A 15,766-nucleotide genomic window follows, 5' to 3' on the forward strand; every position below is an offset into this window, starting at 1 on the left:
CCCTACCCTCTGGCTCCTACCCTTGTAACCGCCCCCGGTGTAAGACCCGTCCCATGCACCCTCCCACCACCACCTATTCCAGTCCTGTAACCCAGAAGTTGTACACGATGAAAGGCAGAGCCACGTGTGAAAGCACCCACATGATTTACCAACTGACATGCCTACACTGTGAAGCGTTCTATGTGGGAATGACCAGCAACAAACTGTCCATTCACATGAACAGACACAGACAGACAGTGTTTGTTGGTAATGAGGATCACCCTGTGGCTAAACATGCCGTGGTGCACGGCCAGCACATCTTGGCACAGTGTTACACCATCCGGGTTATCTGGATACTCCCCACTGACACCAACCTATCAGAACTCTGGAGATGGGAACTTGCCCTTCAATATATCCTCTCTTCCAGTTACCCACCAGGTCTCAACCTCCGCTAATTTCAAGTTGCCGCCCCTCGTACATCACTTGTCACTCTACAACATCTTTGCCTCTGTACTTCTGCCTCGACTGACATCTCTGCCCAAACTCTTTGCCTTTACAGTGTGTGTGTGTGTGTGTGTGTGTGTGTGTGTGTGTGTGCGCGCGCGCGCGCGCCTTTTTTCCTCCTAAGGTAAGTCTTTCCGCTCCCGGGATTGGAATGACTCCATACCCTCTGCCTTAAAACCCACATCCTTTCGTCTTTCCCTCTCCGTCCCTCTTTCCTGACGAAGCAACCTTGGGTTCAGGGATACACACAATCTAAAAAAAAAAAATAGCCTGAACCATCTGTGGTTGCAACCCCTCCTTCCAAAGTGACCTCATATCTGTTCAAATTCTGCTAGTCTACAGCCCTCACCAACCTAGCTCTAAAAAACCATGTAAATCAGGCCCCAACCCTCTTGTATCTCTTCTTCATTCCTAAAATTCTCCTTCTCTTCATTTCCAAATTCCTGCATCCAATCTTTCACATTGAAACTCTTCCACCCCCCCCCCCCCCCCCCCCCCACTCACCACCCCCTGAAACAAGAGTAACATGCACACATTGCCACCTAAATAACTTTTCGAACCTAGTCACTGCCTACTTCCATCTTGCATTACCGCTATCCTCACCATCTCCAAGAGCCTCCAACCATCCCCCACATCCTCTCATAGCCGATAAGTCCTGTCTTGCAGACCTACTGCATATACCTTACCCTCAGAAACTCCCTCCCACCACCATATGGAATCCAGAACCTAAACAGACCCAGAACGCAGTCATGAATCTGTCTTCCAAAAGTCTCTGTCCCACAGAAGCATCAGCTATTTCCAAAGACCTTATAGTCTGCTCACTCCAAAATGGAACCATACTGGACTTGTTAAAGACCTTTTCTACTGGAAACACTTTTTTGTCACAAACCCTACCACACTCAACTCAAAACCAATATTGAACCTTGCCTAAGTCCACGACTCCATTCAGTCTTGATCTACACACCACTGCTCCCAAAATCAGCCCCTGATAGTATTCCAGAATTTCTTAACCTCAAACTTTGGCTAAACATTATCCCCCAAATCTCTCAATGTGAGGACTAACCCTACATCCCCGGAAAGAACCACAGTCCACCACCTAAAACCTAATCAGTACCTTATAATCCTATGTTCCAACAAATGCTTCACTGCTGTGGTATTGATCTGCTGGTATTACCTGGCAGAGCAGACTACACTAGCTGTCAGGTCCTTGCACCTACAAATCCTGCCACAACCAGAACAGCATCTCCTGTCATTTCTCAAATCGTAATGTCAATTGAAGAACCTCTCTCCTAAGTGTGTCTGTCTCCACACTTGTACCATTCCCCGCACTACTTCTTTGTGCTTCGTGAAGTCCATAAACCCAACAATCCAGGATGTCCCATTGTATCCAGTCACTGTGCCTCCACAGAGAGAATCTCTGCTCTCGTGGACCTGCCCTCCTATATAAAAGACACCAAACATTTCTTCTGCCAACTCTTCGCAGTTTGTTTGTTTACCACATGGTGCCCTGCTTGTCAATATTGGCGCAACCTTCCTCTAGACTAACATCCTCAATGCGCATAGTTTGGCATTGAATATGACTCCAAACCTACAACATCCTTCCTGGTCACCATTACTGATGATATTCTCACCCAGAATTACTTCTCTTCTGAAGGCGTCACCTACAAACAGATCTCTGGTACAGGAATGGGCACCTGCACGGCATCAACCTACACCACCCTATTCATGGGCCATGTAGAGGAATCCTTCCTAATCACCCGGAACCCCAAGCACCTCACCGGGTTTTAATTCATTGCTGACACCTTTGTGATATGGATTGAAGGTTGGGACACATTCCTACTGAAATTCAACAACTTTCTCTCTCATTTGCTTCATCTGGTCCTCCTCAACCCAACAAGCCACTTTCCCTAATGGTTGGCATCCACCTCAAGGATAGCTACCTCAGTACCTCCATACACATCAAACACACCAATCACTAGCAATATCTTCATTTTGACAGCTGCCATCCATTCCATATCAAAAAGTCCCTTCCATACAGTCTTAGCCACCCACAGTCATCACACCTATCTAGTTCATTCAATATCAAACATTTTTTAAATGCCTGTTGCACAGTCTGATTTGGAACATACTACCATGGATAATCAATCCATTGGCGCACTTGTGATAAACTTGCTCATTTTATACGTCCTGTTGGTGTCAGTTGTCTGTCATTTCTTGAAGGCCAGTCTGCATACATGCATTTAAGCATGGTTTATTCAAACAGACGTCAAATAGTTCGAGAATTCATGTCATCCTACCTGAAGTTACTGCCAATTTTGCTTTACTGTAAGTGTTGTAAGGCCTACGTATGCATGTAACACCAGCAGAAATTACAAACCAATCATTGCACCAGGATGACAATCCTGTACAAGCCTAATACATTCCAGCACAATGTCGTCTGAAAACCAGCCATTTTCATTTGCTATTACAATTACAGTTTTGGGAAACACTCCTGATTTCAGTAAAGTCTTCCGCCTGAAAACTATGAAGGGGGGTAATTTACGTTCATGAGCTGTGTGAGCAAGTATAATGGGACATACATTGTGTTTTTCATCTGCTGGTGTAAGAATACTTACCTTTCTTTTCTCTGGTGTTCACTGTATAATTTGGCAGTGCGTCAGAACACATGGGTCAGCATTACGTAACGGGCAGTGGTTTTCAGTTCGCCACCTTATATGAAGTGCTGAAATTCCACAAGTTTTTCTCCATAATTTTTTGGCAGCTTCTGCGCAATTGAAATTGACCTCCGAAGTGAAGGACCGCAGCGTTTCATAAAATGATCAATCGAGTTGCGGCTAGAGCCCTACGGTCTTGCTGCAGTGGTAACACTGGTTCCCGTCAGATCACCGAAGCGAAGCGCTCTCGGACTGGGCTAGCACTCGGGTGGGCGACCATCCGGTCTGCCGAGTGCTGTTGGGAAGTGGGGTGCACTCAGCCCTTGTGAGGCAAATTGAGGAACTACGTGATTGAGAAGTAGTGGCTACAGTCTCGTAAACTGACATATGGCTGGGAGAGTGGTGTGCTGACACATGCCCCTCCAGATGCGCATTCAGTGATGCCTGTGTGCTGAGAATGACATGGCGGCCGATGTCGACTGTTGGACCTTCGTGGCCCGTTCAGGTGGAGTTTAGTTTTTAGTTGCACTTGAGCAGTTTCATGTGCTTTAATTTTTAATTTCAGCATTCACAGGCAGGCATTGCTGACACTGTTCCTTAACAAACTCGTTCAAAATTACTTCAAGAGCATGATATCGGCCACATTGTGGCCCACTAATGACTTGATTGCTACAGAAACATTGAAATAATTTGTCTCTTTGCAGTCGGCCATCATCTGACGTTGCTCTTATCAGGTGATATCACATTAAACACCTTTCAGCTGTCTGTTTTCAGCCTTATTTTATTGGGGAACCATTTTCAGTGTTTTACTACGCCATCTTTAGGCCCCTGACCGACGTGTAGGAATAATCTCTCACTTGTGTTCAAAACAGGGGCCAGCAATACTATTATTAGTAGACTGCTTGTTTCAGTGATCATTTCAACCATCGCCTGCCTACTGTTCAGGTGATGGCTGAAGTGATCACTGTAGCAAATACCTACTAATACCAGTATTGCTGGCCCCTGTTTTGATCACAAGCGAGGCCGATTACTCCTACACGTCAGTCAGGGGCCTGAAGGTGGCGTAGTAAAACGCCGAAACTGGTTGCCTAATAAAATAGGGCTGAAAGGTGTTTAATTTGACATCCTCTATTGAACATCCGAGTCCCGCAACCATCGCTAAAAAGATGGACATAGAGAGACTTGCTCTTATCAATCCTGTATTGCAGACGTGCAAGCACGATTAGAACTTTTTCCACAAAAGAAATAACTTCCTTCTCTAGGCCCTATAACGAAAGTGCTTCATTATGGTTCACTAATGCAAGCTTTCACAAAATTTTTACGAAACAATGTGTGAAATCAGAATGAACCACAGCTTACCAACTCCTACAAGAATCCTAAAGCCTTATGCATTGTTGGTATTTATGTACAGAATTTTATTTTTGTTGCTGCGAATATTTGAAAGGTTGCTGCATTTGAAGATGAGCAATACTGAAATTCTGTTTCCTTCATTGGATGAAGTATTAAAATCCAACAGTCAAAATTCTAAAAAAAGTAGACTCTTCTTCTCCCCTCCCTGTGCCCCCCTCTCCCTCCTCCTCAAAAGGTTTATCGCCAATATATATCTTCCCGCCGACAAAGCTTGCATGTGTAGCACTGCTTATATGCAATGGAAAAATGTAGTTGTGGCAGCTCCTAGCACCAGTTTTCAGAAGTTCTAATAGTTGTGTACTCAATTCTCAGCAACAGGCAGTGTTTTGAATCCTGAAAATTGGAAAAATGTGCGACTTAGATTTGTGTATGTACAGTAATTTGAATTTTTACATTTTATGGACAACATCCGAAAAATTGGATTTTTACAGGTGATCATTGAAACAAGAATGAAATTGTTACCTCAGTGGTGATGTGACTTGTGTGTTACATCCTCTCATCTGGAAATGATATTCCAGGAGCTCAGTGGGAGAGCTCGTTTAGAGTTTGGAAACTGGGGCAAATTGAAACTTTGAGCCAGTCTGCGAGTTGCGCTCGAATACCACTATTAGTAGGGTGCTGCTGGCAAAAGAGAAGGATCCGAGAGCACATCACGGTGTAATGCGTAATTCTAACGTGTTGCTGATGATTTAATTTATTTCTGTTAACAAGACATTTGGCAATTGTAGATAGAGTATAGATAATGATATGAGTAAAGAAAGCTATGTTGAGCAATAGATGGGGATGTAAAAAATGGCCTGATATTCTAAAATGTGTGTGGTCACTTGGTTTCTGGTATGTAGTGAGGAAACCAATGAAAATATAAATTAACTGCTATTAAAAGCGTTCACTCTCACTGTTACTAGTGTACTAATAAAAATCCCGATTATTTATGTTTTACGATTTTTGTTTTCCTGCATCTTTTACCCCACATTACCCCAAATAATCAGTATACTGTACTAGTAAGAAAGCTAGTTAAAGTTTCATTATGGTTTATTCTCCACATGCATAGCACCACACGTGTTGCATGAGTGCAAGCCACATTGTCATAAAAATATTGGTCAGCCATTCTGTCTTTTTGTAATTTTACAGTTTTCTCAAGTGAATTTTGTTTCTCATACAATACTTGGTTCTCACATTTCTGTAACGGATTTATTACTTAGGTGTAAACTCATAGTCTTGTGTTCCTTATTGTTACACAATTAGTTATCTTCTCGGGATGATTAACGTGTGGCGGGACTAAATGCTTTCATATCGTTCAACAGATGTAGTGAAGAATTTACCACTCTTGGCAGAAGCTGATTTTCTACGTGAGCTGGTACGGGAACTCACGCCTTCTGGTGGTCAGGTTTGGCAGTGCACAGGACTGCAGGCTTTGACCCAGTTTGCTGTTTCTCTGAGTCTTGCGACTCTGCGAAGAGCTCCTCAAAATCTACAGCCATTTGGTAAGTAATTGTCTACTGTGTTAAAAAAGGAAAAAAAGTCATTCTTGTCAAAAAACTTATTGAGAGATTCAATACTTGAAACAGTAATGTTTCCTGAAGAGTAACCTTTTTATTTGGTATATTCTAGACTGTCAACAGGTCTGTTACTGATCCTTTTTAGACCAATATAGTGTCATAAACATAAGGCAAGAAGTGGCATATGACAGTTCTGTCAATCTTAACACAATAGTGAACTTTGTGAAAAAAGAGGAGGTGGTGTTTTTGAGCTGTCAGTTTGTAGCAGATAGCACTCAGAGCCACTGCCATTGATGCAGTGTGCTGTGCATGAAGTAACTGTTTCTATTGGTGTGATGACCTCAACCCACAGGAAAAATAATTATCAAAATCTGAACTGTGAAGTCATCCAAAATTCTAGTCGGAAAACCACACTCTTTGTTATACTTCTCAATTGGTCACGATCCCACTTTGTTTATGAACTGGAAACTCTAATATTCATGAGAAACTGCTCTGAAATTAACCTGAACTTACAAAATTGTGTATATATTCTCTGAAACTTCAAAGGAATTAGAAAAAGTGACAAAATTTTGTGAATCACACACAATACTGTTAATCGCATGAACACTGGGGGGTTTCACCATACATCTACCCACTTTTGAGTATAACCAGTGTCTCTTAATACTACGACTCGTAGCAATACAATATCAAAAAACTTTTATTACTGGGTAAACAGTCACTACGTGATTTGACAGCTGACATTTATAATTCCCGCTCACGTCAGGAAAAGCACCAATACGGGAATAGCAGCTTTTACATTATTGGTCAGAATGCAAGCAATTATGGCAGTTGCCGTAATTTTTGCGCGAAGCCATATTTCGCGACAAAATACTCTTACTAGTTACTGTCATATATCTAGTCTCATAACAATACATAAAACTACATAAAATAACTACAATAATTTTGACATGCAAGGAGAATTAGTCCTAATGAGAGGAAGAAGTTTATATTTACTGGTGTTTCAACAATGACTACCAGGCAACTTTTAATTAGCTGATTGTAATTTTATTTTCGCTAGCAGAAAGCAGACAAACTAAACACAGAATTTAATTAAACAGAGTCTGTAATTCTTATACTTTTAATAGCGAAAGTAAGTTTCTAGGTCAGGGGATAGCATTCAGCGAAATCCCTTAACTTTTTGTTGCATACGAAGCGTTGCGTTAGGCAGCACAATGTCGGCGGGTTACGATGATGAGAGCAGGATACAGACAGTTCCGCTGGTTAATCTTCTCCGGCGAAACGCAAATTAAATTCCGACACAGCTGTATCATTAACCCCGTGGTGATTAACAAACCACAAGACGCCAGCATACGAACATTGTTGACGTGTCCTCTCTTTCAAAGTACATAACGTAGACATCACTCGTTTTTACACTTTATGCACTGTCCGTAACGCTATCGTCCATAATTACACGGTTCATCACATTCATGTAGTCTTAGCCATTAGAATTGTTCATGTATGTGAAGCATACCGTAACCAATGTCCACTCTGTTCTCGCATTTCAAACTTCGACAACGTCACTGAAAGCCATTTATATCGCACAGTTAATTAGTCTTCACTTTCATGGCTTGATAGAATGTGATGTACAACAGTTCCACCACCCAAAACCAATACCAGCAAAGTTCATTCGAATAAAGGCACAGTTCGTGTCGGCCACAACAAAGTAATGTTAGCGGCACTTTCACAGTCCGGTTTATTTGCTCTTAAAGTTCGCTGGCGATGGCATTACATACCGCAGTGGCAAAGAGAATTAACAATCTGATAGTTTGGTATCACTGTCCATACAATTACGTATGCTTTTCATGGAACACAGTACTATTTTTCCCGTGCACGCTTCAGACACGCCATTCACCATCCCCTCTACTACGCAACAACCTTTCAACTCTCGATATCACTATCGCTGTCCCCTGTCTATAGATGTTATATCGTTATCGTAAATTACATAAACCTTTATAAATGTTATTGACTGCATTTTTCACAATTAATAATATTCCAAAAGAGAACTTTAGAAAATTTAAGCACAGGTACAAAGCAGGAAACCTATTTATCCATTGGCAAACGAAATAATCACAATTACATCTTTACATTTAAAAACCACAGTAGAATCTTACATAATCACAATTAGAAATGCCCATATGAACAAAAGAAAAAGAATAGGAATCTAAAGAAAATCACGAAAAAAAATTTTATAGGCGTAATTAGCAATGCCTTCACGTTGGGAAGGCAGCAGTTCTGCTGTGTGTATGCAGCAGAAGTTTTCTTTTCTGTGCCCTAGCAATTTTTGAAAGTTTTGATGTGAGTGCTTGTGGTACTTAGTAATATTTTCACAGTAGGTTTGGTGGCCTGTTAATTCTGAAATATGGAGTTTTTCTCTGAACTTGTGAAACATTTGTGGTGTGTTGCAGTCAGGACTCGGAAAAGTTTCCTATGCGTTTGTGGATTCAGACTAGTTTTTACCGCTGGCTTTGAATTGGAAACCACTGAATGGCTGTACTTCTATTTCCCATTGTACCGAGACTGATCAGAACGTTGATCCATATTTACAACCAGGGGCGGCTTCTGAGGTAGTGCAGCTGTGCCGTGGTACCACTTGAATGAAAAAGAAGGAAAGAAATCTGTGTGAATTTCGCATAAAACATTGTTTCGGAGTATGTATTTTCTGATTTGAAGAGGTGTGTTTTGCTGCGCGCTCTCTCGTGGTAGTTTTCTGAAGTTTGGAGCCAACTACAGAGATAAGCACCTTCTCCCATCGTAAGCACTGTGTGAAAGGCTCAGCTGTCGGTGTCTACACGCTGCTTATGGTGGGGATGGAGCCACAGCTGGTCTGACTCAGAGCTTTACGTTCCTTCCGCCAGAGAGCAGTAAAGTGCAAAACGTATAGAAGCATGATCTGCCATCTAGCAATCGTGTTAGAATACATCGGGGCGCAAATTTCTTGTAATCCGGTTTTAAACAATTTTTATGCAAGTTAATGCTAATGCATTCCTAAACAAAAATTAATGCTTAATTAAATCGAATACAGAAATAATACACTTAAATATCATTATAAATAGCTATATATAATTTGATTATAATTATGCCCTTAGGTTTTGAAACTAATAGGCGTTATTTCAGAATTGGTATAATTCACAGCAGCAGGGCTATTGCTACAGAACAAAAAGAAAAACTAACATATTTGCCATGCGTTGGGCAACTGTTTTCCAAAAAACAGTGTAGTATTTCTGTTTATACTTGCTATGCTCTGTACGAACACGTTGTAGTATTGTGACATCAGGCAATTGACCGTATATAGCTGTGTGCACAGTGTTATCTGTAAGCAAAAATTCAGTTGACTGTGAAAACAGCAGACATGACCAGAATAAATGAGTGGTTAAAACGCCATTTAGCAACAGGACTCACAGTGAAAAAAAAATCAGATAAAAACCACTAGGTAGGCCACTCCCGAATCTGAATCTGCAGCAGCAAACAAAAAATAGGTACCGTAAGTTCAGTCCAGAAAGTTACCAAAAGAACAAATGGATGTTTGCTATTTGGGGGAGATGTTCTTTGGTGTAAGACTGGAATAACTGGTACTGGGATTGTATGGTCTAAAGTGAAAGTACGTGAAATGTCAAAGCGACACATGAATAATGTGCTTAGTCTGTCATTTCTAGGCAAAACTAACATTCAGCAGAAATTAGATTTGCAATATAGACAAACAATTGACAGCCACAACAAATGTGAAGAAAAAAAAAATAAAAAAAAAAAAAAAAAAATATATATATATATATATATATATATATATATATATATATATATATATATATATATATATATATATATATAATGGAAGGAAACATTCCACGTGGGAAAAATTATATATAAATACAAAGATGAGGTGACTTACCGAACAAAAACGCTGGCAGGTCGATAGACACACAAACAAACACAAACATACACACAAAATTCAAGCTTTCGCAACAAATTGTTGCCTCATCAGGAAAGAGGGAAGGAGAGGGGAAGACGAAAGGAAGTGGGTTTTAAAGGAGAGGGTAAGGAGTCATTCCAATCCCGGGAGCGGAAAGACTTACCTTAGGGGGAAAAAAGGAATATGTCTGCTTGTGTCTGTATGTGTGGATGGATATGTGCGTGTGTGCTAGTGTATACCTGTCCTTTTTTCCCCCTAAGGTAAGTCTTTCCGCTCCCGGGATTGGAATGACTCCTTACCCTCTCCTTTAAAACCCACTTCCTTTCGTCTTCCCCTCTCCTTCCCTCTTTCCTGATGAGGCAACAATTTGTTGCGAAAGCTTGAATTTTGTGTGTATGTTTGTGTTTGTTTGTGTGTCTATCGACCTGCCAGCGTTTTTGTTCGGTAAGTCACCTCATCTTTGTATATGTATATATATATATATATATATATATATATATATATATATATATATATATATATATATATATATATATAATGGAAGGAAACATTCCACGTGGGAAAAATTATATATAAAAACAAAGATGAGGTGACTTACCGAACAAAAGCGCTGGCAGGTCGATAGACACACAAACAAACACAAACATACACACAAAATTCAAGCTTTCGCAACAAACTGTTGCCTCATCAGGAAAGAGGGAAGGAGAGGGGAAGACGAAAGGAAGTGGGTTTTAAGGGAGAGGGTAAGGAGTCATTCCAATCCCGGGAGCGGAAAGACTTACCTTAGGGGGAAAAAAGGACAGGTATTCACTCGCACACACGCACATATCCATCCACACATACAGACACAAGCAGACATATTTAAAGACAAAGAGTTTGGGCAGAGATGTCAGTTGAGGCAGAAGTGTAGAGGCAAAGAAGTTGTTGAAAGACAGGTGAGGTATGAGTGGCGGCAACTTGAAATTAGCGGAGATTGAGGCCTGGCGGATGACGAGAAGAGAGGATATACTGAAGGGAAAGTTCCCATCTCCGGAGTTCGGATAGGTTGGTGTTGGTGGGAAGTATCCAGATAACCCGGACGGTGTAACACTGTGCCAAGATGTGCTGGCTGTGCACCAAGGCATGTTTAGCCACAGGGTGATCCTCATTACCAACAAACACTGTCTGCCTGTGTCCATTCATGCGAATGGACAGTTTGTTGCTGGTCATTCCCACATAGAATGCATCACAGTGTAGGCAGGTCAGTTGGTAAATCACGTGGGTGCTTTCACACGTGGCTCTGCCTCTGATCGTGTACACCTTCCGGGTTACAGGACTGGAGTAGGTGGTGGTGGGAGGGTGCATGGGACAGGTTTTGCATCGGGGGCGGTTACAAGGATAGGAGCCAGAGGGTAGGGAAGGTGGTTTGGGGATTTCATAGGGATGAACTAACAGGTTACGAAGGTTAGGTGGACGGCGGAAAGACACTCTTGGCGGAGTGGGGAGGATTTCATGAAGGATGGATCTCATTTCAGTGCAGGATTTGAGGAAGTCGTATCCCTGCTGGAGAGCCACATTCAGAGTCTGGTCCAGTCCCGGAAAGTATCCTGTCACAAGTGGGGCACTTTTGTGGTTCTTCTGTGGGGGATTCTGGGTTTGAGGGGACGAGGAAGTGGCTCTGGTTATTTGCTTCTGTACCAGGTCGGGAGGGTAGTTGCGGGATGCGAAAGCTGTTTTCAGGTTGTTGGTGTAATGATTCAGGGATTCCAGACTGGAGCAGATTCGTTTGCCACGAAGACCTAGGCTGTAGGGAAGGGACCGTTTGATGTGGAATGGGTTGATCAACACCTTCAATCCATTACATGCAGTCTCCCATCCTTCATCAAGGACACCAACCACTTCCTTGAACGCCTGGAATCCTTATCCAATCTGTTACCCCCGGAAACCATCCTTGTAACCATTGATGCCACGTCCTTATACACAAATATTCCGCACATCCAGGGCCTCGCTGCGATGGAGCATTTTCTTTCACGCCGATCACCTGCCACCCTACCTAAAACCTCTTTCCTCATCACCTTAGCCAGCTTCATCCTGACCCACAACTTCTTCACTTTTGAGGGCCAGACATACCAACAATTAAAGGGAACAGCCATGGGCACCAGGATGGCCCCCTCGTACGCCAACCTATTCATGGGTCGCTTAGAGGAAGCCTTCTTGGTTACCCAAGTCTGCCAACCCAAAGTTTGGGACAGATTTATTGAGGACATCTTCATGATCTGGACTCACAGTGAAGAAGAACTCCAGAATTTCCTCTCCAACCTCAACTCCTTTGGTTCCATCAGTTTCACCTGGTCCTACTCCAAATCCCATGCCACTTTCCTTGACGTTGACCTCCACCTGTCCAATGGCCAACTTCACACGTCCGTCCACATCAAACCCACCAACAAGCAACAGTACCTCCATTATGACAGCTGCCACCCATTCCACATCAAACGGTCCCTTCCCTACAGCCTAGGTCTTCGTGGCAAACGAATCTGCTCCAGTCTGGAATCCCTGAATCATTACACCAACAACCTGAAAACAGCTTTCGCATCCCGCAACTACCCTCCCGACCTGGTACAGAAGCAAATAACCAGAGCCACTTCCTCGTCCCCTCAAACCCAGAATCCCCCACAGAAGAACCACAAAAGTGCCCCACTTGTGACAGGATACTTTCCGGGACTGGACCAGACTCTGAATGTGGCTCTCCAGCAGGGATACGACTTCCTCAAATCCTGCACTGAAATGAGATCCATCCTTCATGAAATCCTCCCCACTCCGCCAAGAGTGTCTTTCCGCCTTCCACCTAACCTTCGTAACCTGTTAGTTCATCCCTATGAAATCCCCAAACCACCTTCCCTACCCTCTGGCTCCTATCCTTGTAACCGCCCCCGATGCAAAACCTGTCCCATGCACCCTCCCACCACCACCTACTCCAGTCCTGTAACCCGGAAGGTGTACACGATCAGAGGCAGAGCCACGTGTGAAAGCACCCACGTGATTTACCAACTGACCTGCCTACACTGTGATGCATTCTATGTGGGAATGACCAGCAACAAACTGTCCATTCGCATGAATGGACACAGGCAGACAGTGTTTGTTGGTAATGAGGATCACCCTGTGGCTAAACATGCCTTGGTGCACAGCCAGCACATCTTGGCACAGTGTTACACCGTCCGGGTTATCTGGATACTTCCCACCAACACCAACCTATCCGAACTCCGGAGATGGGAACTTTCCCTTCAGTATATCCTCTCTTCTCGTCATCCGCCAGGCCTCAATCTCCACTAATTTCAAGTTGCCGCCACTCATACCTCACCTGTCTTTCAACAACTTCTTTGCCTGTACACTTCTGCCTCGACTGACATCTCTGCCCAAACTCTTTGTCTTTAAATATGTCTGCTTGTGTCTGTATGTGTGGATGGATATGTGCGTGTGTGCGAGTGTATACCTGTCCTTTTTTCCCCCTAAGGTAAGTCTTTCCGCTCCCGGGATTGGAATGACTCCTTACCCTCTCCCTTAAAACCCACTTCCTTTCGTCTTCCCCTCTCCTTCCCTCTTTCCTGATGAGGCAACAGTTTGTTGCGAAAGCTTGAATTTTGTGTGTATGTTTGTGTTTGTTTGTGTGTCTATCGACCTGCCAGCGCTTTGTCGGAGGCCATGATGAATCTGATGCCTCTAAAAATAAGGGGGTTTTTTGTGAGCTAATTCAGTTCAGTGCAGAACTGAATGAAGATCTTCAAGTTCATCTCAATGAAGCATCAGTGTTCAAAGGCATTTCTAAGACTTTCCAGAACAAACTATGGCAGTGCATGTTGGAAGTGTACCATTATGAAGTTCGTAAAGAAATTAAACGTGCCGATTGTGTTGCAATAATCGCGGATAAAACCACAGATGTGTTTTGCGAATTTCAGTTGGTTATTGTTTTGCGTTATGTTGTTGGTGGAAAACCTGTTGAAAGATTTTGGAACTTTGTTGACCCAGAAAGTCAGAATGCTCATACTATAGCTGAGAGTATTCTGAAAGAAATTGAACCATTAATGGGCGATGACCGATCAAAACTAAAAGCTCAGAGTTATGATGGTGCCAGTGTTATGAATGGCAAGCTGAATGGGGCCCATAAATTAAAGTCAAATACCGAAATGCAACTACATCCACTATTATGCGCACGAGTTCAACCTTATTATGTCTACGAAAGTATCTGTTAATCGCAAAGCCCGTGTCTTCTTTGCACATCTTTCAGGTTATTCTTCTTTCTTTTCTAACTCGCCACAGAGATCAAAAGTATTGCATAGAATTATTCAAAAAAGCTTGCCCTGTGTGCATGCGTGCGCATGTGCGTGTGTCAAGAGATGGAATTGTTATTCACGAGTAGTAAAGATGTTTTCAAAAACAAGGAAAATCTTATTACTGTTATGGAAGTCATTGAAACAAGCGAGAGCATAAAACTATCTTCTACAGTTGAAAAAGCTGGTTCAAACCACGCCTCCCTCTCACAGGACTGGCAGCCTAAGTCGCTGATTCCATCTGGTTTTATGAGAGTTGTATTCGAACCCTGTGACGGAGCATGATTGCTCTCTGCACTCATTTCAAAATAAGAAAAGGAAACAACCAGCAAGCACAACTCAAGGCAAAGTGGAGCACATAAATAATTTGGTAATGGCTAGAGCACAATTGTTAGCTGAGGTTGGCAATGTCATTAACGTGGTAGTTCAGGCTAGATCTCCAGTGGTATCTTAAGCAACCATACATCAAAATACCCCCCACTTTAGACTTCCACATAAAAATGACCTCACATACCCTGCGAGCAATGAAGAATTGTGCTGTTGATGTGTGTGCGCGTGCTTGTATTTCTTTGTGCAAGATAGCTAACACCCCCCCCCCCCCCCCTCTCTCTCTCTCTCTCTCTCTCTCTCTCTCTCTCTCTCTCTCTCTCTCACTCTCATACATACACATGCTGTCATGTTCTCCAGGAATGTATCAGAGTCTTACTGTGCATAAGATGGGCGCTGTTGTAGTAAGTGTTCATTTCTGTTTCCCTATATGTTTTGTTTGAAATAATATCTTGTGAAATATGTGAATTATTGACAAAATTCCATAATAGAATCGATACTATCAAACTGAGATTTTTTTGGCACCACCAATGGAATGTCTCAGCGGCTGCCACCATTTACAACATTAATGTAACTTGAACTGGAGACTGAATTGTTTGTAACCAGAAAAGCTGGGTAGTCTGTCATCACACCACCACATCATAAACAGACATGGAGTAAACAATTGCACTTTGTAAATTATAACCACACTGTGTCAGGTAAAGTTATTTTCCATCATTCTTATCTTGCTTGCAATTTGGTTAAAAATTTTCTTAAAGTAACAGAATAGCATATTGGATAATGCAAATGGTGTGTAATCGCTCTATAGACGTGAGCTGAGCCATCAACTGTTAAAAACCATTCACACAGTTTAATTTAGCCCTGGTTGTCAGAGAGGAATGGACTCATAACTTTGTTTTTCAGACCAGTGATAGGTCCATTGAATCACTTGATGCTTGTAACTGTAGTATGTGACAATTTGATAACTGCTTTTTCTGTCATTTCATAGCATCAATCTTGTATGAAAGCTATTTGCCACTTTTATTTTATACTTCATGGAAACGATTATTGATTCAAACTTGGGGTTGATTTTCCAGTAATTCTGGGATTATTACCACTTGCTTTTTCATTAGTTGCACCAATAGCTATGTACCTGTTATACTG

General features: G+C 42.3%; 1 protein-coding gene across 1 annotated transcript in view; it reads left to right on the top strand.

The window, feature by feature from the left end:
* The window catches only part of LOC124794849 (nuclear pore complex protein Nup205-like), a 124,753-nt gene that overhangs the window by 85,741 nt on the left and 23,246 nt on the right, over window positions 1-15,766 (top strand). The window contains exon 7 of the mRNA XM_047258514.1: window positions 5,852-6,031. Within this exon, the coding sequence (XP_047114470.1) occupies window positions 5,852-6,031 (180 nt within the window). The remainder of the gene's footprint in view (window positions 1-5,851; window positions 6,032-15,766) is intronic.

This window comes from Schistocerca piceifrons, chromosome 4 (assembly GCF_021461385.2).
Source record: "Schistocerca piceifrons isolate TAMUIC-IGC-003096 chromosome 4, iqSchPice1.1, whole genome shotgun sequence".
Lineage (NCBI taxonomy): Eukaryota > Metazoa > Arthropoda > Insecta > Orthoptera > Acrididae > Schistocerca > Schistocerca piceifrons.